General features: G+C 34.3%; 4 protein-coding genes across 15 annotated transcripts in view; 3 read left to right on the forward strand and 1 right to left on the reverse strand.

Moving 5' to 3' along the window:
* LOC117217920 (uncharacterized) overlaps nucleotides 1-9,273 on the forward strand; it is a 109,082-nt gene extending 99,809 nt beyond the window's left edge. For all 4 annotated transcript variants that reach the window (XM_033465818.2, XM_033465817.2, XM_033465819.2 and 1 more), the window contains exons 2-4: nucleotides 4,515-4,913; nucleotides 5,662-6,377; nucleotides 6,697-9,273. In XM_033465818.2, coding sequence (XP_033321709.2) covers nucleotides 4,515-4,913; nucleotides 5,662-6,377; nucleotides 6,697-8,296 — 2,715 coding nt within the window. In that variant the 3' untranslated portion in view covers nucleotides 8,297-9,273. The remainder of the gene's footprint in view (nucleotides 1-4,514; nucleotides 4,914-5,661; nucleotides 6,378-6,696) is intronic.
* A 55-nt stretch (nucleotides 9,274-9,328) lies between these two features.
* Mvb12 (multivesicular body subunit 12-like Mvb12) lies at nucleotides 9,329-13,332 on the reverse strand. Of its 5 annotated transcripts, none has more exons than XM_033465823.2 (8): nucleotides 12,816-13,332; nucleotides 11,051-11,189; nucleotides 10,744-10,942; nucleotides 10,513-10,663; nucleotides 10,349-10,432; nucleotides 9,921-10,260; nucleotides 9,802-9,852; nucleotides 9,329-9,713 (listed from the first exon to the last, which is right to left on the reverse strand). In XM_033465823.2, exons 2-8 carry the CDS (start codon nucleotides 11,177-11,179, stop codon nucleotides 9,678-9,680), a joined length of 990 nt encoding a protein of 329 aa, XP_033321714.1. In that variant the 5' UTR covers nucleotides 11,180-11,189; nucleotides 12,816-13,332; the 3' UTR covers nucleotides 9,329-9,677. The 5 variants fall into 5 exon arrangements, with proteins under 5 accessions (XP_033321714.1, XP_033321716.1, XP_033321712.2 ...); XM_033465825.2 differs by lacking the exon at nucleotides 12,816-13,332 and adding an exon at nucleotides 12,592-12,781; XM_033465821.2 differs by lacking the exon at nucleotides 12,816-13,332 and adding an exon at nucleotides 12,382-12,781.
* Nucleotides 13,333-14,163: 831 nt separating this feature from the next.
* LOC117218033 (uncharacterized) lies at nucleotides 14,164-23,574 on the forward strand. 4 transcript variants are annotated; one of them, XM_033466036.2, is made up of 12 exons: nucleotides 14,165-14,537; nucleotides 16,813-16,910; nucleotides 17,099-17,250; nucleotides 17,654-17,981; nucleotides 18,110-18,291; nucleotides 20,196-20,306; nucleotides 20,394-20,490; nucleotides 22,288-22,335; nucleotides 22,414-22,581; nucleotides 22,652-22,796; nucleotides 22,884-23,046; nucleotides 23,116-23,574. In XM_033466036.2, exons 4-12 carry the CDS (start codon nucleotides 17,656-17,658, stop codon nucleotides 23,133-23,135), a joined length of 1,260 nt encoding a protein of 419 aa, XP_033321927.1. In that variant the 5' UTR covers nucleotides 14,165-14,537; nucleotides 16,813-16,910; nucleotides 17,099-17,250; nucleotides 17,654-17,655; the 3' UTR covers nucleotides 23,136-23,574. The 4 variants fall into 4 exon arrangements, with proteins under 4 accessions (XP_033321929.1, XP_033321927.1, XP_033321928.1 ...); XM_033466037.2 differs by lacking the exon at nucleotides 17,099-17,250 and having other exon boundaries at nucleotides 14,166-14,537; XM_033466038.2 differs by lacking the exons at nucleotides 16,813-16,910; nucleotides 17,099-17,250 and having other exon boundaries at nucleotides 14,164-14,537.
* Nucleotides 23,575-24,239: 665 nt separating this feature from the next.
* Nucleotides 24,240-27,829, forward strand: part of Pino (protein pinocchio) — a 138,522-nt gene continuing 134,932 nt past the window's right edge. Inside the window, exon 1 of one of the 2 annotated variants that reach the window (XM_033466031.2) lies at nucleotides 24,240-24,385. The gene's annotated coding sequence lies outside the window, so the exon portion shown is untranslated. Of the gene's footprint in view, nucleotides 24,386-27,607; nucleotides 27,768-27,829 lie in introns of those variants that run through there. The other variant, XM_076525924.1, reaches the window with a different exon arrangement.

Below are 27,829 nucleotides of genomic sequence, written 5' to 3' on the forward strand. Positions count from 1 at the left end.
ATAATAATATTAGGTTGGGGAATAAGTTCGTAGCGTTTTTATCAAAGACGATTTTTCTTCGTTGTTTTCGTTAAGCTCGTGAGGCAGCCAGGCTCCCAATTTTTCGGCAAATCACATTGAATGAAGATGATTGAGAATCGTTTTATGATCGCAGTTCATTTTTTTTCGACCAATTCACGACTTGTTCGGTGACCGTCCTCCTTCAAAAGTGCTTTGAGACGCTCTTCGTCGAATTCGGAAGGTCTTCCGCCGCGGGGCGTGTCGTCGACGTTAAAATCGCCATTTTTGAACTTCGCAAACCATTTCCGTGCTATAGACTCCACTATGACACCTTCTCCGTATATACGTTGCAAATGTCCCGGGCTGCTTCAACAGCTTTTTGGCCTCGATGAAAAGCGAAGAGGAGAAGGTGTCGAAAATGTTGCTTTTTACCTCCTGGATATTCCATTTCTAAGCCTCGAAAGTAACGAAAAATTAAATTGCTCAAAGAGGCGATTAGCACAGTTTCGTAGAGCAGAAAGAGCTCTATCGAACGAATATTAGACACTTTGTCGAACAGCAAAAAGTCGTTGTAAAATAAACGAAAATATAATACGATAGCGGAACTAATAATTTGTGAGAGAGGAATAAATCGATGAACAATAAACCTGGTCTCATCTTGGAGCTTGGATCTAGCGTGTGTTCGTTTTATTCGAAGAACGTTCTTGCCATAGTTGTATACGGGATGAGAAACTGAAGACTATAATGGAAACGTTTATAAAAACTGTCATAGTCTTCGAGATTCCCCTTCGCAATGACACCCGAAAATTTCTTTAAAACACGATTTTGTTCGGTGATTATTATCGAGTTTGCAATGAAAGCCAGTGCATACCAGCAGTTTTACGTCTATTGTTTGCTAACTGAACTAAATTGTTTTATTGATCTAGAAAATTATATATTGATTAAGAAAATATGAAAACGCTACGAACTTATTCCCCAACCTAATAATAATACGATAGAGGAACTAATCATTTGTGAGAGAGGAATAAATCGATAAACAATAAGCCTGGTCTCATCATGGAGCTGGGATCTAGCGTGTGTTCGTTTTATTCGAAGATTGTTCCTTGCCATAGTTATATACGGGAAAAGAAACTGAAGACTATGATGGAAACGTTCGTTGAAACTGTCATAGTCTTCGAGATTCCCCTTCGCAATGATGGCCTAAAATTTGTTACACGATTTTGTTCGCTGATTATTATCGAGTTTGCAATGAAAGCAGTATGTACTTGCAATTTTACGTCTATCGCGATACGTTCATTGTTTGCTAATTAAATTGTTTTATCGATTTACCTCGAGCCGGTGTCGTCGTCCGCTTCGCAAATTATTCTTCTGATCGTAATATCTTAGCCACCGAACGCGCGACGGCGTTCCGTGGAAATGCGAGGGATTATCGCGTCTCAGATCCGCTGCAAAGATCGCGTCATATTATTATAACCACGTTGCAACCGTATTACTGTAATATTGAACTTACGACGCGGACGTTACACGGCTGTTTACAGTTACTTTAGCAGCAAAACACGGTCGCGAATGTTAATTGGCGGCTCGCGCGTATTTAAGTAAGCGAAACCGCCAAATGGCGTCATCCGCGGCGAATGTGTTAAACACGTGGTTCCTGACGGTTCCGTTTGTATAATAACGGTTACGGTTCCCCGCTAATTGCCAATCTTCTCGTGCGACACAAAGGTTGCGGTTCGTTGCTTTCGCCGTATTTGTAAACGCTGATATTTTAATAATGTACGTTGTTATAATAATGAAATTCTGTGTCATGAAGATACGAATTCACTCTTTCTATTCGGCCGATTTAGAGAATAGAAATCGAATAAATAAACTTCGACCTTTGAACAGCGATGTTTCAATCAAAAAGTAAATTTGTATTCTTCCGATTTACTTTGAAAATCGAGCACGCGGAAACGAATTTGCGTAGAAAAATGTTCGTCCGTGTTTTTTTATTACACCGAGATGTCGAGTTACGGATAAAGGGCAACGGTGGAGATTATTTTTATAATAATAAAAAGAGGGATGACCGGTTTCTAATTCTTTCTGTTAAAATTCCAGATGTTATAAAAATGTTTAATATATACATAACAAATATATATATATTAATTAATAAAATTTATTATATATATTTATCACGTATATATTAAACACTTTTATAATATCTGGAATTATATCCAGAAATTTATACATATATATATATATATATATATATATATATATATATATATATATATATATATACATATTATCCGAAATACATACATATAATGAATATTATATATAAATAATAGCGATAAATTGCTTTATTTAAACGCGTATCATAATAGCAGTATTATAAATTAATTATAAATTATAATACATATATATATATAGTTATAATAATATATAGTATATAAATATAGTATAATATATAGTTAATATAATAATATATAATAATATAACTATAATATAATATATAGTATATAGTAATATAATTATATATTATAATATATTATAAATTAATTAAAAAAATAAGCATTAGTCGCGTTTAGATATGGTAGTTCCGGTGTCAAATATAGAGTATAATATTTCTTCAGATTCTCTTAGCCGTCGCATTAAAATCATTTCCGTGGACGATCTAACGTCAAAAACGACAATCCAGTTCGGCAAGATTGCTCGCAGTCACCTTTCGGTCAGAGGAAGCACAGAATAGACCCAGACCAGACCGGACCTTAAGGCAAGGTTCCGAACAATGAATCCCCGTTTCATTTCGACCGGGCTCCCCGATCTTTCCTTTTTCTTTTCTTTATTGCTCCCTTGGCTTACCAGCTCTCGCAGGTCAGGTCCTTCCGGTTTTCGTGTTGTCTACACCTGGACGAATTCCAGGGTTCCGCCGAAGTCAGCCACTCAAGGCTTTCCTCCTTGCGGAGCCGAGCGGCGAAGGTCTGTCTTTTCGTCTTTCGTCTCGTGTCCCCATTGTTCCATCTTCGGTCCCAGTGGCTCTTTGATTTCGTGACCCGCAGTATTCGCCAGCATCTTCGAAACGTTTCCAAATGATCAATACCGACGACGCGACACAGTCAATTTCCTGCTTACTGAGTACTGTGGAAAGTTCGAATATACTTTTTTACGTATATGTATTTTTCATGATATTATATATATATACTAATATATATATAATATATACTAATATATATTATATATATAATATAACTATAATATATAATATATATATATAATATATACTAATATAACTATAATATATAATATATATATATAATATATACTAATATATATTATATATATAATATAACTATAATATATAATATATATATATAATATATACTAATATATATATTTATATTATAGTATATATGTATTATAATTTATAATACTGCTATTATGATAGGCGTTTAAATAAAACGGTTCTTCAGGTATTTATTTTGTTTAAACATTCGAAAGAAGGCGCGAATTAACAAGATCCAGTAGCATTTTTATTTTATTTTCACAGTTGAGAATCTTATAATCGACGCAGAGAAAACTTTTCTTCTGATTTTTATGAAATGAGAATTTGCATAAATATCTGCCGTCTATTTATAGGTACAGTAATGTCTCCCTAATTGGCGCTCAGATTGCGCACAAGAATGGACAATTTGGGAACAGGTGATACGATTATTCAGGCCTTTTAGTTATTCATTTATTTATATTTATTTATTTATAGTTATTGACAATCGACAACCATAAAAACGAGCCTCGAATGTTTCTCTGTGTACAGTCTGACCGCCAGTTCGGGAGAATTTACTGTAACAGCAAAATTAGAAAAAGGTATAGTAGTTCTAACATTCGTCATTTAAACAAAAATTCGAGTCATTTAGTGGAGTTTTAAAAAATGTATCGGGTTTCAAAAGGCTATCGTTAATCTCGCGATAGACAGAGATACGAGGTAAAAGGTCTTTTACGTTACAAAATTGTAATTGTAATTTTTCCAAGAGTCGTTTACCTGGTCATTAATACATGATCGTTAATCTGTTCATTAATACTTGTAGAGACACTTGTCTGTGTCTGTTGCAACGAATTTTAATCTTGCTTGAAAATTTTGCAAGATCCGTTGTTCGATGGATGTAAAAGTACAAGAAGAAGATTTATGTGTAAACAAATAAAATTAAATATTATTATATATTTATATAATATATAAATTATATTATTTATTATTTTATATATTATATATAAAAAATAATAATAATAATGTATATTATATTATATATAATAATATAATAGTAATATAATATATAATATAATATATATATAAAAAATAATAATAATATATATTATATTATATATAATGATATAATAATAATATAATATATATATATATATTTTTTATATTAAATTTATTTATCAAAATTTTAAATAAAAATGCTAAATTAAAATAAATAAACAAATAAAATTCAATGTACGCTTGCTCGCGTGTAACCGTCTCAAACGATGCTGCGTTTCAGATGGAGACCGAGGTGCGAACGCTCAAGCAGGAGCTGGTTCGCACCCAGGAAGCCTTGAAGACGGCCACGAAGAGGTGCCGCGACCTGGTGAAAGAGCTGGACAATCGCGCCGCGGGTCATGAGTCCGAGAGGAGCCTCCGGGACCAGCAACTCTCGCGGATACTTCGCGCCCTGCTCGTCCTCGAAGCGCGGCTCAAGCAGGAGCAGAAGTCGATTAGGCAACTGCTCTGCGAAAAGGACAACGTCATTAGGAATCAACAGCTGGAGATCGCGAGGCTCAGGCGTTACACGAAGAACTACATCAAGTGCAAACGCGAGCAGACGCTCGGCAAAACCACGATAAAGATGGAAACGGCGAACACCATCGATGAGTGCCATCTGCAATCGTCCAACGTCGAAGTAAATATTGATGATCGATTATTATTAGAGATGGTCTTTTATCATTCATCCAACGGTGTTGCTTCTTGAAGCGCGCCGTTTATTAAAAAAAAAAAAAAAAAGAAAGAAAAACATCAATGTTCGTTGCGTACGATATTAGAAAATTTCTGAATATTTTTGTCGTTACGACGTGCGCGTAACAACATGTTTATCATGTTTTATTAATAGGCCACATCGAAATGTCAAAAGTTGCAATATAGACGTAAATGTGACATTTTGTATGATCCGGTGGCTGCTTCGTGAAATACCGTTTTTTAATCGAATTTCAAACGCAAACATTAAACGTGATTTCTACCGACTTGTATAAACGTACGGATTACAAGTACACATATATCATAGCGTAACTTCATTCTCTGTAAACCTATTTATGTAACAGGATTCTCGACGACTGCACTCTGTGAAAGAGGATCTTCGAAATTATTCTCTAAATAATCAGATTAGTAGATGATTGCTTCAACAAGAGTACGCTTAAAATACGCTTAAAATATAAATGATAATAGTATAATAGTGTAGATATATATATAAATATATATTATTAGATATATATAATGATAATAGTATAGATAATAATAATAATAGGATAATAGTGTATATATATAAAATAAATGATAGTAGTATACTACTACATTATACTACTGTACACTTATAAATTATAAATATATATATATATTAGTATCTGAATATCTAAATCCGAACGACTTAATTTTAGGCGGACCTCAGGCAGGACAACAGTATTAGCAAGGACATCCAGACGCTGAAATGCGAGATAATCACGAAGTTGAATTCGTCGGAAGTGCCTGTTACGCTCGAGGGCTTGGACAGAGGAGTGAAGAAGACCCACAGCTTCGCCGGCAGCGATATCTCGAAAACGAGTCTAACTAGTAGCGAGAACACGGACGTGTCCATTATCACGACCACCACGGAGGGCAGTCCTTCGCTGCTGAGCACAGAGGGTTTCTGCGAAGGCGAGAGCACGGACGTTTCTCCTGGCTCGACGCTGAACAAGTCCAGCAGATGTACACCGACCATGGTCACCGACAGCGAGAACGAGACCACGATGATTTTCGACGACAACGACGACGACGCGGACGCCATGATCACGGAGAAAGGCTCGAAATTGCCCAAGAAGAAGATAGGTATAAGTAGATTAAAGCATCCGAAAGCTTGCAAAGAGTCGGAGGTGATAGAGGCTACGAGCATCGCGAGGACCGAGAGCAAGGACGACGGGATGGACTGCAATTTCGCCTCGGAGGACGAGGAGAAGGAACCGGAGCCCATTTATGTGAACGCTTGCAACGAGACCGAGGCAACTAGGAACTTGGAGCAAACCGAGACCGTGCCGGAGCCGCTGAAAGCGACTGAGGATTATAGTAATAATAACAGCAACGACGAGGGTGGTAATAACAACGCCAATGAGAATAGCATGTGAGTATTCGTGTACGAGCAATTGTTGTTGGACGCTTTGTTGAGAATGGGACTTCGAAGAATGTTTACTTAAATATGTCAGGATTGTAAACGAACCATGTACTTAGCCAACTTAAAAGTTTCGATAGTTATAATTAAGTATTTTTGCTAATAATGTGGATTGATATAAATATAAATTGTATTGTGAATTGTGTGAGAAATAATTGAATGAGCTTCGGTTGGCTTACAATAACGGGAAGAGTAAAATAGAATGGCAATTGTGTAATAATGTCCAATAAATCATGTTCAACGGATGTTAATATTTTCGCATATTTTTCAGAGCCCAAAAAATGGAGATCGAAGAACAAAACACGGAAGAAACCAGCGGGAACTGGTACAGCGATCCGGACGAGGACAGGATCAACGACGACGTTTTTAGGCACAGCACGTATCGACCAAATAGCAACCACAATTCCGTCTTGGAATGCGTGAACCAGATTCTTTTGAGAGATATGGAGGAAGAGGAAAGCATACTCTCCGTGCCTAGAAGATTCAAGCATCGGGGAAGAATCGTCCGGTTTCAGCCGGCAAGATTGTCCGACATCGAGTCGGTGGGTTCTGAGATGGAGAGGAAGAATTCCGAGGAACCTAACACGGAACAAGAGGTGCCGGCCTCCGAGTTTCACGATGTTCCTGCAAACAGTTTCGAGCCGTCTGCCACGGAAGATGAGTTTGGGATGAGCCTTGCCCAAACTGTTCCTACGAACGTTGCTGCGAATATCACCAGTCACGAGTCAAGCTTGGAAGACGAATCGGAGGAATCGAAAGCCATTCCTATCGTAATAATAGAGCCAAAGGTAGAAGTCGAGGAGGCGAGGAGTACGTTTCCTTGCTCGCAGGTGCAGAAAGCGAAAGGAGCTAACGCGACGAGTCCTCCGTTGAAATTGGAAATGATCGAGGAGAAGGCCTGCTTGCAGATTTCTTCGAAAGGATTGACCATAGCGAAGAATCTTGACTACGAGGACATCGAGTCTCTGCCGGAAATAATATCGCCTCCTCCGAAAACGCCACCAGCGTTGCCGCCTAAGCCGCAATTCAAAAACAACACGTTGATCCTGAAGAAGATCCCTAGTCCCTCGTTTCTGATCGACGAGACACGGAAGAAGCAACCGTTGCTCGAATCTGGTTCCTCCGAGCACAGCAAAAAGATCTTCGGCTTCATATCCTCGCCGTTGAAATCGGCCGGGATAAATATAACTTCCGCGCGAAGTTTGAACTTCGACGACGCCATCAATAAAGCCACGGGAACGAACGAGGAAGGGAATTTTTGGAAGAATCGATTCAATAACGTTCGTTCCTCGTTCCAGACGCGACAGAACAGCCTCGAAGCTAGCGGAGAGCAAGCTAGGAAGGTGCCTAGGGTGACCAACATCGTGCGCCATTTTGAAGAGTTCAAGATCGGCGGCGAGTCCGACGAGCAAACGAAGGAAAGAAATAAAACGAAGGAGAAGCACGTCCACGCCGAGTTCGATCAAGAATTCGACATCCGGCAGAATTTTGAAGAGTTCAATCTTGACGAGTGCAATTTGTCCGATGATCCGGACAGGCCGGAAGGCGACGGTTCAGAGAGACTTGGCAATCTTGGGGCCACGGTTAGTCAGAACGAAAAGAACGGCACAACCAAAGACAATAATAATGTTCCTGTTACTACGACGAGCAATTTGAGCAGCGGTTACGATCACTTTCTAGAAGCAACGGGTCTGAGCAATAAATCGATATTGACGCCTTCAAGGTTGTTGAGTAACCACAAAAGTATGCTGAAACCGAAAGACGTGAAATACAAGAATAAAATTAAAGCAACCGCTGTATTAGAGAAGCATGGTGTTTCGACTACCAGCAATACAACTCACGTGAGACATTGGACTGGACCGTTCGTCTGACGACTGGCCCAAGTTTTCCCAACAAACCTATTTCGACAAGAACCTTGTGATGATGGGAGATAATTGATTTATTTCGAATAATTACGCTCCCATGCTATTTGCTAGAGGTGAGAACAGATAAGAATCGCAGACTGTGCTGTGGGAATACAGTTTATTCATAAATCGAATATAAAATATAATACTGTAAATTGTTATAAATATTCCTCTTACGATACAATGCCTTTTCACATCTTTCTTGTTACGCGGAACGATGCGAGAGACATTGGAATTAATTTATTTATAGCAGCTTCCATTCGAAAAGTATTCCGATGTGTTGTATATTTTAATAAGATATTTCTTACATATTTATATAACATTACTAATGAGAGTAGTGAATGGAACCTATGTATTTACGTATTTTAACTTCGATTTTCTTGCTGTGAAATCGCGGATAAAGCCGTTTATCGCGAACTGTGAATACTTTTATTGCGGGAACATTTTTCGTTCTGTTGTTTTCTGTCATAGAAAATTCAGACTTAAAATAATCAAGTTATGAAAATTATATGATTATCACACGATCGTATGTAATTGTGAAGTAAAACTACGAATGAATGAAATCTGTGAGATATATTAAATGTTTGCATTTAAACGAGTCTATGACACTGTAATTAACCCGTAATTACATTGTTGTTACATAAAATGTATTATGTTCAGCTAGAAATTAATGATCGAACTACAAACGATAGTTGGAATTCGATGTGTATATAAAAATATAAAATTTTTCCTATTACTATTTCGTCTCTGGAGCATCTAATTACGGGTGAACTTTTGTTTCTCAGTGTAAAACAATATAGAAACGAACTATATATGCACTATACAAGCATGGAAGTGCTATTACCTTACTAATTGTATGTATCGCTACAAGTCAACATGAGGATAAAAATAAGAATGTACTTGTTTTCTTTTTTTTGTTGGAAATAAAATTAGAGATGACTTTATTGAAAGAATTTTGCATTTGATTAAGAAATAGGAGTACATCAGTACAATGTTAAATATTCTGTAATGATTTATAAACAACTAGAACGTATGATACAATTATATATAACTTCTACTATCTATAAAAATACAACGCAACTCTATAAAAATACAATGCTAACTGTCACTGGTATCAAAATCTAAATAGGACATGGAAGAAAAAAGTATATCGGAAAATGGACATTATTAAATCCGAACATTATCTCACCGATACATATTAGAAAGGATTCCATTTTCACGGGTTAGTAATCACTCGTTCAGGCACTCTATTACACTTGGCTAGAGCTATATTATCAATACAAATGTATAGATATAGCTGTAAAAATTGCATGAAGAATCACACAATTAGTTTGGCACAGTGGCTTCTTCAAGTTTCTCTTTCCACGCGGAAATCATAAAAGAACTGAAAGCAAAAATGTATATATATATATATAATATCAGTGTTATTATACTGTGTTGTGTTAAAAATACTAATTAAATCTTCATTTTACCTCCTTGTCCAAGTCTTTCTGAGACCAGACTCTGATCACAGGAATTTTAGTCTGTAAATGACGTCATTGATAAAAATAAGTTCAAGTTCATTTATAACTCGTCTATAAATATTACTTACAATAGAGGAATCAGATTGTACGCTAAGACGCGGATTAAGGACAAATGGCACCCCATCTAAATCTGAAGACCCTGGCAGTGTACCATAAATCGATGTAGTTCCTACAGCTGATGTTGTAGGTGGCTGTGGGGCTGGTCTTGTGGGCCTGATTCTTGCGCTAGGACTTAAAACTTCATAATCTCTGTCGGTAGATTCGTCTACTTCCTTTCCCGCACTTCCTCCAATTTGTGGATAAATTCCGTTTGTTGGTTTTGGTGAGAACTTTGGTTTTGGTGGCCTTTCAGGAGCTACTCTATGTGGCGTTCCATTCGATGGATTAGGAGATGCATTTTGAAGTAAACTAATTAACAAAATATTAAGCATTGAATACTGATCCATAACTGTACATTAAACCTGTTGTTTTTTTTTTTTAATGAATGAACGCTTACTCTATATTAACATACGATTGTGAGCTGGAATTCCCATTTGCAATATCCACAGTTTTGTAGCAAACACAAACTCCGTTTATGACACTGCAAAATTGATACTTCAAATTCAACCAAGAAATAAATATGTATTAAATTCATAGATGATAAGAAATCTTGATACTTACCCAGCAGCTACAAAACCATTTGGAGCCATTTTAGATTGATATACCTTATGCATAACCCTACTACATATAATAATGTCTGTAACTGCTCTCGAGCATAATTCCTTATTCCTAACTTTATAGCACAGCTGTTTCTTTCTCCATGCCTTCTGCACTAAAATCGATTGTTAAAATGTACTAGACAAAAATGCTATTCCAATAAACAATATCTTGATCAGTCTTACGTATGCTCACTTGAATCTACAGTATATGCGATCATGCTGAATCCCTCGGGTGGGGTGTCTCGCTCATTGATGACTGCTAAATCTTCTACCACGCAATGAGGAAAACCTTCAGACTTTGAGAAACATATATACCTTCCTTTTTTCTTAATAAATAGCCCACTTTCCCTCCATAAATCAGCGTCTGTATCTTGATCATATGTTCTAGATACCTATGTTGTAAAAAAAAAAAAAAAAAAGACAATAAAAGTCTTTATAACGATAATATAAAACAAAATGAAATCAAAATACGTACATGGAAAAAATGTTGCATTACTTACCACTGTAAAATTTGGCGGACACTTATCTATATCTTCAACAACGCTTATGGCAGTAATTGGCCTATCATCAGGTAGCACGGATGATAATTGATGAACCAACATTTTGTTGCAATTAGTCTTCTTAGACATTGCTGCAACTCTGTTGAAAACACATTCGCACGGTTATTATCATTGCCCGTTGGATACAGTTTCTGCTACAGTTAACTAAATCATGTGAGATTTAAGGTAAGATAATAGCTGAAAGTATTTTATCTAATCATTAGATGAAACGCCTATTAATCGAAAGTAGGGGCTTTCCGATAAAAATACCGTGCAACGTCGATGTTATCAAAATAAATTGACAGTAAATTCACGCACTTCGAATCATCAAAGTTCACTGAACACTGGACGGGTCTACCCCTACTTTATCTCGATGACCTATTTTTCGATCGATAAACAAATTTATGGTGGATACATAAAACACGTTCGTTCGGAAACACTTTGGTACTTTACTAAACCGTACACACCCGTTCTGAAACACAACGAAAATAACTTCGGACGTATACAAATTCAACCGTGCAAAATATTTAAGCGATCCAGTTTGAAAACGTTAGCAATGTTGCTTAAAAAAAAAGTGCTTAATTCAACATTCCACAGAGTCATCCATAATTTCCGGGAGCCTAGCTATTTGGCTTACCTTCATAAATGGCACGCGATACGAATTTACGAGTTCGGCATTATTAGCTCCTTCGTTTATCGTGCTGCTAATTTCGTTCGACAATTAGATAAAACCTAGCGACACGTCGGTCAGATTTCGATCGAGCCGCGAAGGACCCGTGTAAGTGCCACGCCACGCAATCTTATTCTTTGAAACACTCATTCGTAACAAAGTGAAGGTACTCTAATGCTTATGAATAAACAGAGAAGAGGGAAAGAACTACCGAGCGAGGAGAGAAAGAAGGCGGAGGAGGGAGTATCAGAGAGAACGGTAATACAGAACGGGAGGAATACAAATACAGGACGCTTCATATACGGTGTTGCATACATTTTCTTTGGAACCGTCATCAATTACCAACGTTTCATTTTCCGATTACAAAGCGCTTCCGAGTTTCTCGCACCGTTTATTACTTCACAATCCACGAGGAACTATGATTATATCGTTACACACATTGAATTCAAATCGTTTGTCAAATCAAACCGCGCTTGTTTGACAACGAAAGTATGATTCGTGCAATTTAGGTTCAGGACACATAATACGTAAATCTTTCTGGTTAGGCTACTTACAACCTACGGAATTTAGTTGTCATTCTACCGCGTAAAGAAAAAAGAACGAAATGTATTATCACTGTCACCTGAATACGGTCCAACTGCGATACGTATAATAGGGTAGGTCTCTATTCCTCTCTGTGCGCCTCGAAATGTAAGAATAGAAATTTGTCTTCGATAGCATTCAAAGAAAATCACTTGTGTAACACTCTATATGAACCACCATGTATATAGATATATATATATATATGTAAGTTATCAATTGTTCTCGTATAAGCAATTTCATATTGACGTACAGCTGTGCGATATTCAACCCGAAACCGATAAGATAAAGTATTCGAGTATGAAAACACTGTTACTCATATGAATCGCTTTTCTTCTTCTGCTTCTTCGTTAAATGTTCCAACTAAATTGATATCAATGACATCACTTGTACCACCACCACTAGCCACCACCATCGCCACCACCGTGTAATGACTACCATCTTAACTGACTAGGGTAGTGTGTTCAATAAGCTAACCTCTGTTTCCGTTCCCTTCGCACCGTAAAACTATGTTATGTACGGCGTTTTATACTTCGTCGATCCTGCACGAATCCCTGCGGCCGGATGTTCGCTTGGTAGTACACGGTCAAATCGAGGCCTGTCGCCGGTTAGTCCAACGTTTTCCAAGCGATAAGAAAATGAAGGAGTATCGTACGCCACCCCTCCATCACATTCTTACCGCGAAGCAAGTGTTTATAAATGATTTTTAACGCGATTCAGGCGCACGGGCGTCGTAACACTTTCCCCGATCGTGGCCATGACACTCGAGTTTGATCCTGAGACCGAAGAAACAGCATGGCGACTTTTGTTTATGTTTCAACAATTCTCGCTGAAATCTATTCTCGCTTCAAATTTGCCCGCTTTACCGTGCCGGAGCTTGCCGAATTGAATTTCTGACATCAAAACAATGTATTCTCACGAAGCGAAATCGGAGGATGCATCGTATGACACATAGCGGATGTGTCACAATGTTTTGCACTTCGGTTCTACTCTCTGTCTCTCGCGTGTAAACCCAGGCATGTTGACCTACGACGAATTACGATGCGTTATAGAGAAGCAATTTTAGGGGAATAACGCACCGTATTGCAATTTCGGAACGAGTAAAAACTTTGATTTGAAATGTGTTACAATGTGATATTTACCGTCACTTTGTAAGCAGTCGTTTAAGTGTTCAGAGTCATTGATTAAGATATTAATAATAATCGCTAATAAGTACTAATTAAATAATTACAAAAGATGCTTAATATAATAATTAAACATTTGGTAGGACAATCAATTTGGCGCGAAGTATTGGGTGGTGCTGTACGGTAATTCTGTAAGGTATAAAGGTACTTTACGTTCGCCATGAGATGGCAGCATTGTGCACTTTAAATGATCATTCCAAAAACCACGGAGATTTATGTAATTCAATCGGTGCTATGCAAAGACTGTTAATGTACATGTATAAACAAATAAAAAAGTTATAATAACTAATCATTTTATGTGAACATAATTGTAATGATATTTTATGTAAATTTCGTGTATATTTGATTCTTTGTAATAGTTTAACTTCGTTCTTTGGTCACTAGGTGGTTATAGCGTTTTTGCCTGCACAGAAATCTTTTTCTCGAACTCTCATTAAAACATGACAATTATATGATTCTATAACGCTAAGTCGTTGCATAAATATATGTTAAATAATTTAAATATAACAAAATTGATTTACATTTACTGATTATTGAGAATTTTTCGTTTCTGTGACAGTTTAGTTCGCGAGTCTTTTTGATAGGAGGCGCTGTTAGTATTTCATCGTACTTCATTTGCTTACATTATACTTTATTAAATATTTGATTATCTATATCTTAACGATTTTTATATTGCTGCTATCAATGTAACATTAATTGTGGAGTATCTCTTTAAAGCACCACTTTTTTTATGTGTGATTAATTTTTAACAACCGAAGTTGGTTCACAGATTATCTAAAAATTTCGTAAAGATAATTAATCTCGCATGGAATATTCTCTACTATCTAAAGTAAGGATAATTGCACCCAAGTACATATTTTCAACTTTCTATCTTGTATAAAACAATCTAAAGATTGTGAGTGGCACAGAGGGCTCTGTATGACGGCATTGTTCAGTGTGCCAGTGCATGTTGTGGCTCCTCGCATTCACAGCATAAAATCGGATGCAATTGGAAGTTCGACCTTACAACAAAAGTGTAAGTAGCAGTTATCGGAGATTATTAATTGCATACCTCTATAAGTACATGTATTTATTTATCGGTTTTTGACTTTACGTGATGTAAAATAGCAATGATTTTATTGAAATCGTAGTTACAAATAGTAATGAGCATGCTTCTGAAATACAGGTTCTAACTACAAAGGATAGATGCTCAACAATATAAAAAATTATAAGACACCGTGTGCAAGCAGAGTAAATAAAAACAGTCGTTTCATGTAATGTAGGTTTTGTGTATTGCAAAATAAAAAAAAAGGATGTGTTTTTGGTTATTGCAAGATAATATCTGGATATCATTTGAGTATTACGAAATAAAATATGGATATGTTAATGGTTAATATATGGACATGATATAAGCATTGCAAAATAAAATATGGATATGTTTTTTGGTTATTACAAAATAATATATGGATATAATTTTGAGTATTGCTAAAAAAAATTTGGATATGTTAATAGTTATTGCAAGATAATATATGGATATAATTTTGAATATTGCAAAATAAAATATGGATATGTTTCTGATTAATATATGGATATGATTTGAGTATTGCATAATAAAATATGGATATGTTTCTGGTTACTGCAAAATAATATATGGATATAATTCTGAGTATTGCTAAAAAAAATGTGGATATGTTAATAGTTATTGCAAGATAATATATGGATATAATTTTGAATATTGCAAAATAAAATATGGATATGTTTCTGGTTATTCCAAGATAATATCTGGATATCATTTGAGTATTACAAAATAAAATTGGATATGTTAATGGTTAATATATGGATATGATTTGAGTATTGCAAAATAAAATATGGATATGTTTTTTGGTTATTACAAAATAATATATGGATATAATTCTGAGTATTGCTAAAAAAAAATGTGGATATGTTAATGGTTATTGCAAGATAATATATGGATATAATTTTGAATATTGCATAATAAAATATGGATATGTTCCTGGTTATTGCAAAATAATATATGGATATAATTTTGAGTATTGCATAAGAAAATATGGATATGTTTCTGGTTATTGCAAAATAATATATGGATATAATTTTTAGTATTGCATAAGAAAATATGGATATGTTAATAGTTATTGCAAGATAATATAGGGATATAATTTTGAATATTGCAAAATAAAATATGGATATGCTTCTGGTTATTCCAAGATAATATCTGGATATCATTTGGGTATTACAAAATAAAATATGGATATAATTCTGAGTATTGTTAAAAAAAAATGTGGATATGTTAATGGTTATTGCAAGATAATATATGGATATAATTTTGAGTATTGTATAAGAAAATATGGATATGTTTCTGGTTATTGCAAAATAATATATGGATATAATTCTGAGTATTGCTAAAAAAAAATGTGGATATGTTAATGGTTATTGCAAGATAATATATGGATATAATTTTGAGTATTGTATAAGAAAATATGGATATGTTTCTGGTTATTGCAAAATAATATATGGATATAATTCTGAGTACTGCTTAAAAAAATGTGGATATGTTAATGGATATTGCAAGATAATATATGGATATAATTTTGAATATTGCAAAATAAAATATGGATATGTTTCTGGTTATTCCAAGATAATATCTAGATATCATTTGAGTATTACAAAATAAAATTGGATATGTTAATGGTTAATATATGGATATGATTTGAGTATTGCAAAATAAAATATGGATATGTTTTTTGGTTATTACAAAATAATATATGGATATAATTTTGAGTATTGCTAAAAAAAATTTGGATATGTTAATAGTTATTGCAAGATAATATATGGATATAATTTTGAATATTGCAAAATAAAATATGGATATGTTTCTGATTAATATATGGATATGATTTGAGTATTGCAAAATAAAATATGGATATGTTAATAGTTATCGCAAGATTTTATATGGATAGTAGGTATTGTAATATAATATATTAATATGGTTTGAATGTGGCTTAATAATATATGTGTGTGAGTTGAGTATTTTCAAATAATACACAATGAAAAATATTATTTCAGCTATTGATAAGATATCTAACCAAATTGCTGTGCATTGCAATTATATTTTATCACATTAAGTATATTAAATTAATGTATACACATAGATTCTGTTGAATATCTTAGAATTGAAGAAATGGTACATTATTTTGAATTTCTCATTAATTACATGTAATTCCAATTTTTCTTTTATAATTATTGACCCTGAAAATTCAGAATAATGCCGTTTAATTCCTTATTGTTTTCAGATGCATGGAATGATTGATGATCTACCCTGTAACCTGTAAATTTCCAACAATCAAGATACACTTTATGCTGTATTTGTTAGGTAGCCTTAGGTCTTAATGTAAGTTCAAATTCATATCAAACATTTTGGTGCAACTCGTGTGGATTTATATTTTATTTATGTACGAATAAAAAAAAACTGAAATATTATTGTATTTTAGTCTATGTTTTTATCATAATAGGTGAGATTTTTATTATTATAAAGTAATACAAAAATTTTTTGCGTTTCTGACTTAAATATATTTTTAGGTATGAATTAAAATAGTCATGAAGCTTGTAGAAGAAATATTACTTACCTACCTGATATACTCTGAAATTACGAGTTATTGCGTTTAATACCTAAGGATATCTACTTGGAATAGGACCGTGATTTTCAACGTCGTATAACAAAGACCCCTTAGGTACTTTGACCCTTCTTAACGTTCTTGCAGTTGCCTATCTTTCTATTGGTGAGACTTCGTTTTACGCGGGAATATCCCCACTCCCTTCATTTGGCACAAGGCCTTCAGAGAACTCTCAGTAAGAATACAAACTACCCTAGAAGGGAGGATAGCCTTGAGACTCCTGTAACTTTAAAAATGTATTCATCCTGTAATTTGTTCAGTGCATCCGTCGTTTTTTCGTGTGAATAGGTTATTTTTATTTTTAAATATTTAGGCCCTTACATACGAATTTCTTTATCCTGAGTTTACTTGTACTTATTTGCCATACTTTTTCTACACAATAAAGTAATTTTTTTCACATTTAAAATATATATACTTGTTTAAATATAATTTTTGTAATATTTGTTATTATGTGTTGCAGAAATGAAACGGAATACATCACGGTCTGTACAACAAAGTGAGAAGTATAAATCATCTCGAAGTGAAGATCACGAGGTTACACGTTCAAGATCCGAAGAGAAGATGCTACGGAGACGCGAATGGAGGATTCAACAAGACCTACAACGGGAACATGAAAGATTGAAGCAAAAGAAGATTTACGAGTATGAAATGCGACGCGCTCGTGAAAAAGGTTTGCCGCTTCCCAAACCTCCAAGCTTTGCTCATAGTAGGAGCAAAAGTAAATCTCCAGAAAGTCAACCGAGAAGAACTTCCTCCAGTTCAACAAATACTCCTATTCTTTCTGAAAGGTGAATGCAACATATGATATATTCTTTTAAACTTTCGGCAGTACAATACAAATCTCAGTTATTTAGATTAATGCATAAAAGATATTTACTACTGTAAATTACAAAATATTTTATTTGTTATATCCTAGATTAGAGTCTACTGATGGAATGGCATCATTATTTAAAGGACCAGAAGGTACAAAGATTAGTGCAGTAGAATTACGCAGAATTAAAGTAGATATTCATCGAAATATCCCTGGGAAATCAACTGGGTCGGAACTTCAGCGAGACATAGTCAATCCTGAAGATGTAATAGTTAAAAGAAGAGCGGGTAAATTGTTGTTTCTACACTACAAGTTTTTAATAACATTTTTAGTTATTCAATGAAGAAGTATCTGAAATGGAAAATTATATCGTCGCTGAAGATGAATATTTCTAGGATTTTCTAGAAGTTATAATTGAGAATTTGAATTTTGAGAAGAATGCAAAAATCAAATTTATTGTTACTTCTTTATTAGCTTTTAATTTTTAATTCATTCAGATCTTTTCCTGTGATAGTTTATTAATCTATAGATGAAGATATTTAAGAATGATCATGATTCACATCACTTGAAGATGGAAAGCTTTTACAACTATGAAGATTATGAATATCGATGTTACAATATCTTATCCATGATATTCAAGAATTTATACAAGCGTGCTCTTAATTTGCGAAGCTAATAACAGCTTTAATTTATGCAGGATATATCGAATTTGGAATACAACGGTGGATCACTGTCGCGATCACGTAATGTGCAATACGTAAGCACAATATTTTTTACTTATAGTGTACAATGCTTTGCTTTGTATATATTTTGCTTGCTGTTGTATGTGCACTTAAGGTTTTGCACAAAATATTATGCTTCAGCATTATTAACAACACTGGTCTGGTTGGTCAACGACTGATTTATCAAAAAATAGTATGAATCCCATAAATCTATATACGAGGTGGGATCGGCATATGTGAATAGCGTGCGAAATTCAAAAGTTCTGGGAACTTTTTGATCACATCTCGTACATGATTTGTGCGTCCTCTTCATGTTTTGGTGTGGGAATGAATGCATGATATATAGAGGATAGTAAAGTTGTTTTTTTAAAAATACTTCACTAGCTGCAATGGCAACAACTTGAAGATCTACTATGAAGACTTGTTCACATTTCAATCAAAGAGATAGGAGTTAATATTAAATATTTCATTACGATTCATTATCGAAAGAGGCAATATTAAACTAAAAAAGTATGAATCACTATGATTTTACTGAAATTGCATAGTGTAATACGAGTATATTTTTTGTAATATTCTATTTCAATTGTTTATTTTAATTTACAACTCTACAACTTCTACACGATTCAGTTAATTCAGGGAAAATATCTTAGATTTACCATTTATAATGAAAATTGAAATTTACGAATCGTTAATGTCGAAGATTTATTAATCGCCTTTGAAGATACGTACGTCATCTTGGAAGGTTTTTATTGGAAGATATCAGACAGTTAATTCCGTTGTTTAAAATTCGATTGAAAAATATAATATTTTTACTTTCTATTTCAATTTCTTATTAGACAAACTAATGTTTCAATGCATTAAGAATTGTAAAAATGTTACTCGTTATTTCTTATGACTAGTTCAGAAATTTGAAATCTAAATTGAAAGTGTTTAACATGGTTTGTATAAAAAATATTTGCACAAGTTGAAATTTCTATTCTAAACATAACAGTTTAAATACAATTGAAGAAAACATGCAATTTATAGAAATAAATTTTTATTGAACTATAGATATTCAAATGAGAGTTATTTTTGTACGTTTGATTCTGATAATATTACATTGATTCTGGCACTGAAGAAAGTTGTAAGCTATTGACATCCATTTATGGACGTTACATTAATTTTGAAAAATGATTTTTATTTTTGTGTAACCTTTAGGATGCAAAATAAAATAGAATTTATGACACTAACATAATTGATTTAGATTTTCTATTAACATTCACTTAAGAAATGCTTTAAACGATTTAAATTATAATAAAAGTTGATTCAGTTTCTCAATTTGGATGGCTTACAATTTTTCAGAGGTAGCCAATTTGTCTGAATTGCAACTTTAATATCTCCAAGGTCTGTCACAGCTGCCAATATCGCTTAATTGTTTATTTCATATATATTAAAACTATTTTCTTTATTAAAAATTTATGTCGTTATAGGAGAGGGATTGAAACCAATATTTGAGAGGGAAGAAATCAAGGGCACAGTAACCAATGAAAAAGAAATTGAAGAACATCGTACTGTTGTGTCTGTAAATAGTGAAACTATAGGTATGATTATTATTCCTAACACATAATTTTTTTATTTATATTCGACGGTAATTTTTACTTTACAAATACATAATTTTTCATTTTTAGATAGCAAGTCGAAAACGTTTAAGAAACGTTCTACGTCTTCGAGTCCAATCAAAACCCGAAGTTCTAGTCCTCGACACACGTCGTCTCGTCTTTCCAGGTTTGTGCCTGTAATGGCAATATTACTTTGTGTAATATTATATTATATAATAAAGTTGTTATAATTAGTGTCAACTAGTTGTTGTTGGAAGTTTTACTTATTTACAAGATAATATAATATGTGTATGATAATATAATAATTTTAATATGGATATGATTATCGATATGCAATCAATTTATGAACGAATAAAAAAAGATATTAATGTGAACATTAGATTAGCGTTAAGAAAATAGTATTCGTTCAGAAGTTAGACTGCATACAGTAAATATTACATTGAGTATTGCTATTGTACATATGGAAGTTTAACGCAGATTTTGATGAGAAAAGTCTTGAATATTATTACTATCTAATTTAATATGATTTGTAAGTATTTTTATATATAAATAGTAAAAAGAAGTAAGTTTTCTAAATTCGAAGAATTTTGAGATGGATGTTATGTCTGGCATGGATATGCTTTGACATTGTATATGTTATATGTTTTAACACTTATGTTTAATCTCTTAAGGCTCAAAACTATATTAGTTGCCTATCGTGCTACTAGTTTGGTTTTTAGGCATGTTTTGTTTTTTGTTATTACAATTTGTTTTGTTCTAGCGTTACTAATGCTTCGCAAGGGTGTGGAGAATGTATGGACGCCACGGGACACGGACGCGATTTGCTATGCACTTGATTGTATGCATATGCTTGCTTATGCTAATACCACGGCATATATTTTAGCTTTTATAATGATCACCAGTTTGTAGACATTCTTGAAGGATGATGCAAAGACAAAACATATTTGAACATAGAGAGCAATTCTTCTATCATTTGCATATAAAATTCATCAATTTTAAGATTAGGGTAAATTGTCTTAAGCAAATTGGTCGACTCAAAAGTTATTTAAATTCCTTTTGTTCAGGCAGCAATTTTTGACTGCATAGTATTGCATAGCAAATACATTTCAAAGAACTAAAGTTAATACAAAATCGAATATTTTGCACATAATGTAAAGAATTATTTCAATAATGGTTAATTGATGTAAATATTTGGTATTGCTTGAGATTGCTTTTTTATTCAGGTAACACTTTGCGAACACAAATATTAACGAAAATAGCAGTGGGTAAGTAGTGTCGAACGTAAAGATTATATTAATTATTCATATATTCTAAAGAAATGGATATCATAATCTTTTTAAATGTTTTACATGTTTTACTTTTAACTTTGCATATTCTTTGTCTGCACTTTTCATAGAACTGAAGAACTTGTGGCACATCCTTACATAAGTAATAATAATAATAATAATTTTAAGTATAATGCATTTTGCAAATGCTTTGTATATTTGTGCTATTACTTATCAATTTTAAACGAAAGCGCAAGGGGAAATTTATCCAGTATAAGCATCTCATAGGTTTAATACGTAATCTTAAATCGTGGTCTTATTTGGTCAATCTGTTTACATATAGAATATAGACCAATAGAAAGATAGATGTAATTTAAAATAATCGAAAAAAAGATAATTTTTTTATAAATTACAAGAACACATGTATATATATATATATATATATATATATATATATATATATATATATATATATATATACCCAGGTGTTGCTAAGACATTTTTTATAGCAGTTTGTAATTTACTGCAGTTTAACAAAGTAAATATGGATATGAACAAATTAATATGGATTTCACAGAGTATTGCACTAGAGATATAAGTTTAGTCATTAAGATTAGTGTTATATTAAGCTTATTAATAGTTAATCTAAACAATATTTGGAAAACCGAATATTTTGTAAACTTTTTATTTTCGTTTAGGCATGAAGACTCCAAACACGAAGACAAAAGAAGTTATAGAAACGATAGGTAATTCTTAATTGTTTAAATTAATTAATTAATAAATTTTCTAACTTGTTTCATAACATTTTTATGTTACTCATTTAGGGAACGATATTATAGCAGAGACGAAGGTAAGGAGTATAGAGACAGTTACAGAGAGAAAGAGAGACGACATGCTCGCTCACGCAATGTTGACGAAGAGCGGAGCAGAAAAGGTCGTGATCACTCGCATTCGAGGGAGAGGGAAGAACGCAGGAGAGATTCCCATCACAGGTAAGTTATGCAACGATATTTTTTATATGATGCATTCGTGAATTAGATTTGAAAAGTTAATACGTTTTAGGGATGAAAGATCTTATCGAGAATACCGAGAAAGATCCAGAGAACGCTCTCGAGATAGAAGAGACAGAGATAGAGACAGATCTAGGGAACAAAGAGTCCCTATACCGCATTACATTGAACAAATTCCTGTACCGATTTGTTACGGTGTACGTATACCAGTCGCATTGAATCATTTTAAGGTTTATTGGATAGAATACTGACTTATAAATATATAATACTTTATTATATTTTAGCATTTTCCTCCGAGACCAATAATGATGGCACCTTTGGTTCCAATTCGTAGTCAAGTTCCTATGGGAAGTAGTAGACACCCTACTATGATTGGGCCATTACGTCCATTCCCACCAAGATTTATTCCACCGGATGTACATAGACTACGTGCACCTCCAAATCCTAGTAAGTACAGGTTGAAGAACTATTAATGATTGTATAAACGGAGTTTTTATTACTTGACATTTTATACAGGATTTGGACCAATGTTTTAAAATAGTCAATCGTTAGTGATAAAATTATCTTAGATTGTATATATTTCTTCATGTGAGCCAGATTTTAAACTAATCAAGAAGAGCATAAATCTTCGTTGCATACGATAGTTATAAATTTAAGATGCGTCTTATTAATGTGTAAAATAGGTTGTTTTATTCCAATTTTATTTTAAGTTATTGTAATCTCCTATTATATAAAACGTCTACGTATTCAACTAAAGGTTTTTACAGATTATACTTGATGCCGATTCATTTATGATTGTGCCAATTTTATTCTTATCACACATTTTTTAACAGTATTTTTGTAATTTCTGTATCATCACACATGTATAATTTTGGTGTAAATTGTAATCATATGTTTTAAAAATGCAGTGATTACTGTATAGTAGCTTTTATTAATTAATTATTGTGGATCAATAAATATATGATATTTTTAACAGTTTGGTGTAATTATTTAATGTACTGATCACGGTTACTTAACGTATTCAATCATTTTTAACATAAAAAATATAGATGTTAAATTTTTAGTATGTTGCTTGTATCAAATATTGGAGCAATATTTAACGCACTATTGAAATATTAAACGCAAGAAACTGGAGTTACGTGCAAAATTCATTAAATTCGTTAATAATATTAATAAACTAAGGGTGATGCGACTATAATATATTCATTAATTCTAATATATGCAGTGTTTTATTATTGAATGCATCGAAATTCCTAATAATATTTGTATGTATCGATCATGTATAGCAGTAAAATAAAAAAAACTCCGAAACTGTTTTGCATTTAGAAGCTTCCGTTTATTTCCAGTGAACTGTAAATTCTGGGAAGTTCTAAGTATGCACGTGGAAATCATAATATCAGATCAGAAAGATAGGTGCCTATGGGCATAGGATTGCTATTCTTTCGGACCTGTAATTTAATCCCCGGTACACATTTGCTATACTACTGACACGATGGCGATAGATCGAACATTTTCGAAAGTTAGTTGCATTTATTAAAATGTATCGCGAACAACATCCGATGACATTACGACCGTCCTTAAGAGATAGAGCTTTTTTTGCATTGCGAACAGACGCGTCTGTGACAAATTTCACACGTGATAGTGAGTTAAGTGTTAGTCGACCATCGGCCACCGGTACGTGCGGGTTGCAGAGGCATGCATCCTGCCTTCTAACGCGGAACCGTTTAAAAAGAAATCGGTGTTAAGTTCACAAGAAGATAATCGACACACAGGAATTATAAAACAGGTATAAACTTCACTTTTTCCGTTAATAAATATTTATATTTTAAACGCGATTACTTAATTTATTAGATATCAATTATTTCCTCGAATAACGGAGGCGCTTGATTTCACATGATCGTAATATCAAGTATACACGATGCGGCGGTAAATTGTTTAGCTATTTGCTAAAATTGAAAACAACATAAAAATAAAATGTCAACTTCGTTATTCGAAAGTTTTGAAAATGAATCGTGACTTAAAATGATGTTTTAAAATGTCTATATGGAAATTGTAGGATACGCGTCATGTAGTTAGTTGACAGTTTGAAGTATAGTGCATACAAGGTAATCCGGAAAAAATTTCAAATTTAACGGTTAGTTTGCCACGGACGCGAACTTCACACAGTGCATTCTGTAAACATTCGTTCTTTGCTCAGTTGATCCGTTTCGCAGATTACGCTACAATATATGTTAAGCTTCCGATTGATACCACATTGTAGAATATCTTTAATATGTATTGTCCCATATGCTTTTGCTCTCTATCTATATTCATCGTAAGCATTTTCTGTGACGCGTAGTATCTGCTGTCAGTACCTGCGTGTGTCATTCAATACGTCGCGACTAGCGCATAGATTCACGAAAGCATTAGCGTTAATCGACCTTTACGACGTTAAACGGTTCGAATAATTCAGTACTTTTGAAATTTTGTTTTCCGTCGACGTGAAACTAATCGCCGACGAGGACAACGCGATTAAAAAGAAAAGTCTGTCAAGTAAACGATAGCTTTAATTCTTTGATACGAAGTAACAAACAATTGGCGATAAAATAAAAGTACACCGTGACTTATGCTCGCCATTAAAGCGTTACGAAATAACAAGTATATGCAAATGAGTATTTTTATAGAAAATCGATAGCGTGACTTTTTTACAATACGATTTTAGCATAATCAGAATCAATGGCGTGCTCACATAGCACCGAAACGCTGTGAAACTTGAATATGTACGTTTAATAATTGTTTCTACCGACACATCAGAAAGTTGTGATACGTATTTTTAACGTACTTCGACACGCGTCCACCGCATCTAAGCGCATCGACATTCGCAGTTCAATCATGATTTCAAAGGTCCTTGACGATTCGTATCAGGTTACGCAGGGGATAGATCGAAGTAGTTTTTACCCCTTAACGCACAGCTTTTTTGAAAAAAAACCGGCCGAAAAAGATCAATTTTTTTTCATTCCTGTTCCATGGAAAAAGGCTATATTTTATTCTTGAATAAATAAGTGTTCCAGCTTACAATCATCCGATGTAATTGATAAATATCAATAAAACGATTGTTTTTTCTTTGCTTTCGCATTGTTATTTTCAATTTTCGATTATATTCGAGTGTGAAAAATTATAGCAGCATAAAATACAACGCCGCTCGAATTATCTCGAGTGTGCACAGTTTGGCCTGTTTAGCGCGCTCGAATTAACTCGAGTGTACAATTTAAGGGGTTAAACAAACATATTCGTTCTCTGCCGTCGTATAGGCAAAATGGAAACAGTTTGTTGCGCGCACGAAACTCTCGCGCGCACTTGTTCGACCACGTGCGAACCCCTGTTGCCTTTTTCCGTTTCTGCCTACCTGCGGCCTCCTTCTCCGTATGCGCCGGCTCCTGCCTCTTTCTCAAGGGGTTCCACGAACTCCGCCAACAAAACCATTTTCGTGCCTGGACCACGCACGGGACATCGAAAACGGTCCGCAAAATTGGACCGGCCGTGGCTACTGCGCGGGCGCGAACTGCGACTACACTGGGTTTTACTCCTACTTAATTAATTTAACCTTTTTCTACCTTCCAAAGCAACAAGTTAATGTTGCATATTGTACCCTCGATTTTCTTGTCGATAAGAGTAATAATAGAATTTCTATTCCGATCCTCGCTAACCGATCAAGCTGCGACCCGAAATCGTGCCCGAGTAGGACCCGCTATCCCGTATTAGACGCGCGTACACTGCTTGCCGACCCATTTAACGGTGATTTCGTGTCGCGAATGCCCGCGAGGGTGCGGTTCGCTCCAGTTCGACGGTCCTTTTTATCCTCGTTACACTTTCGAAACGATCTACGCGGCAAACAAGCTGCCGGCCATGGAATTTCGAGGTACATAATTCCACTGTAATTTGCTACCACGGTAGTCGTGTGGCGAACAAAAAGAAAGAGACCAGGGCTCTCTGTTCCCCGCGCGAAAAAGAGAAGACCGTTTCTTTGTGTCCGGCAACCTCGCCGCTGTGCACAACCTACTACGCGATTCGTTGGAAAGATCGTTACAATGTCGCGTCGTGTTTTGATCGTCGCATTTGGCATGCACGTTGCATGCTCGTGGAAAGTGACATAATTCCTCGGTCAAATAGGTGCGCACCTCTGCGACGGGCGTAATATCGATCGGACTGCGAGTAGATCCATTGGGTTGGCAACTAAGTAATTACCGATTTGTTCAATGAAATAAAAAATTTTGTTTTTACTTGGAATGAAGTTTAATCTGTAATGTATTAAATTAGCTTCGAGTGCAAAGGGTTAATAATTAAATATCTAATAAGTATTTAAATATCTAAATATCTAATCTAAAATATGTAGTAAATATCTGATAATTTAAATATTAAATACATAAGTGTAATCGTGTACATTTGTGGTCCACCTGCGCCAATAGGTACGTATTGGGTTGGCAACCAAGTAATTGCCGATTTGTTCAATGAAATAAAAGTTTTTTTTCCTTGGAATGAAGTTTAATCTGTAATGTATTTTCCATTTTGTTCGATGACCTTTTGCCGTCTCTCCGACAACTTGAAAATTCCACGCTCGTAGAAAGTCCGATCCTTTTCGGCCAAAAACTGAGTTAAGTGAGATTTGACAGCGTCGTCATCGTTAAAAGTTTTACCACGAAGGGAGTTGTCCAGGGATCGAAATAAGTGGTAATCCGATGGCGCGAGATCAGGGCTATATGGTGGGTGTAACATCGATTCCCAACCAATATCCATCAATTTTTGCCGAGTGGACAAAGACGTGTGCGGCCTGGCATTGTCCTGCTGGAAAATGACACCTTTAAGATCGACCAATTCTGGTCGCTTTTCCTTAACCGCTGCATTCGATTTGTCCGGTTGCTAACATTCACGGATAATAAAAAATAACATAATAATAATAATAATAATAATTTTATAATATAACATTTACGGATATCATAAAAATGGGAGCGAAAGGCATCTATAACTGAAATCGGCAATTACTTAGTTGCCAGCCCAATATTATGATTGCGTGAAAATTCAGCCGATTATTAGCGTACTGGAAAACACAGTTCAAACGCTGGAAGAATGGGGTTTAATAATAGCATCTTCGAGCTTGCTTCGTGAACCGACCTCGTGTCATTATTCATAACGTACGTATGTACATGTATAAATCAGAGCTTGGGGTATTATAATAAAGCGTGCCCCGGCAGTA

The sequence above is a fragment of the Megalopta genalis genome, chromosome 1, assembly GCF_051020955.1.
Source record: "Megalopta genalis isolate 19385.01 chromosome 1, iyMegGena1_principal, whole genome shotgun sequence".
In the NCBI taxonomy this organism is placed as follows: Eukaryota; Metazoa; Arthropoda; class Insecta; order Hymenoptera; family Halictidae; genus Megalopta; species Megalopta genalis.

Coding starts and splice junctions, on each gene's coding strand:
- Mvb12 (XM_033465821.2), bottom strand. CDS start 12,479: ATGCTATCGAAGACAAATTTCTATTCTTACATTTCGAGGCGCACAGAG. Junction 11,190..12,381: donor CGCAGTTGGACCGTATTCAG/GTGACAGTGATA, acceptor TGTTTTCAACAG/AGTTGCAGCAATGTCTAAGA. Junction 10,261..10,348: donor CAATCGTATGTTAATATAGA/GTAAGCGTTCAT, acceptor TTTGTTAATTAG/TTTACTTCAAAATGCATCTC.
- LOC117218033 (XM_033466038.2), top strand. CDS start 17,656: ATGAAACGGAATACATCACGGTCTGTACAACAAAGTGAGAAGTATAAA. Junction 17,982..18,109: donor ACTCCTATTCTTTCTGAAAG/GTGAATGCAACA, acceptor GTTATATCCTAG/ATTAGAGTCTACTGATGGAA. Junction 22,797..22,883: donor CTGTACCGATTTGTTACGGT/GTACGTATACCA, acceptor ATTATATTTTAG/CATTTTCCTCCGAGACCAAT.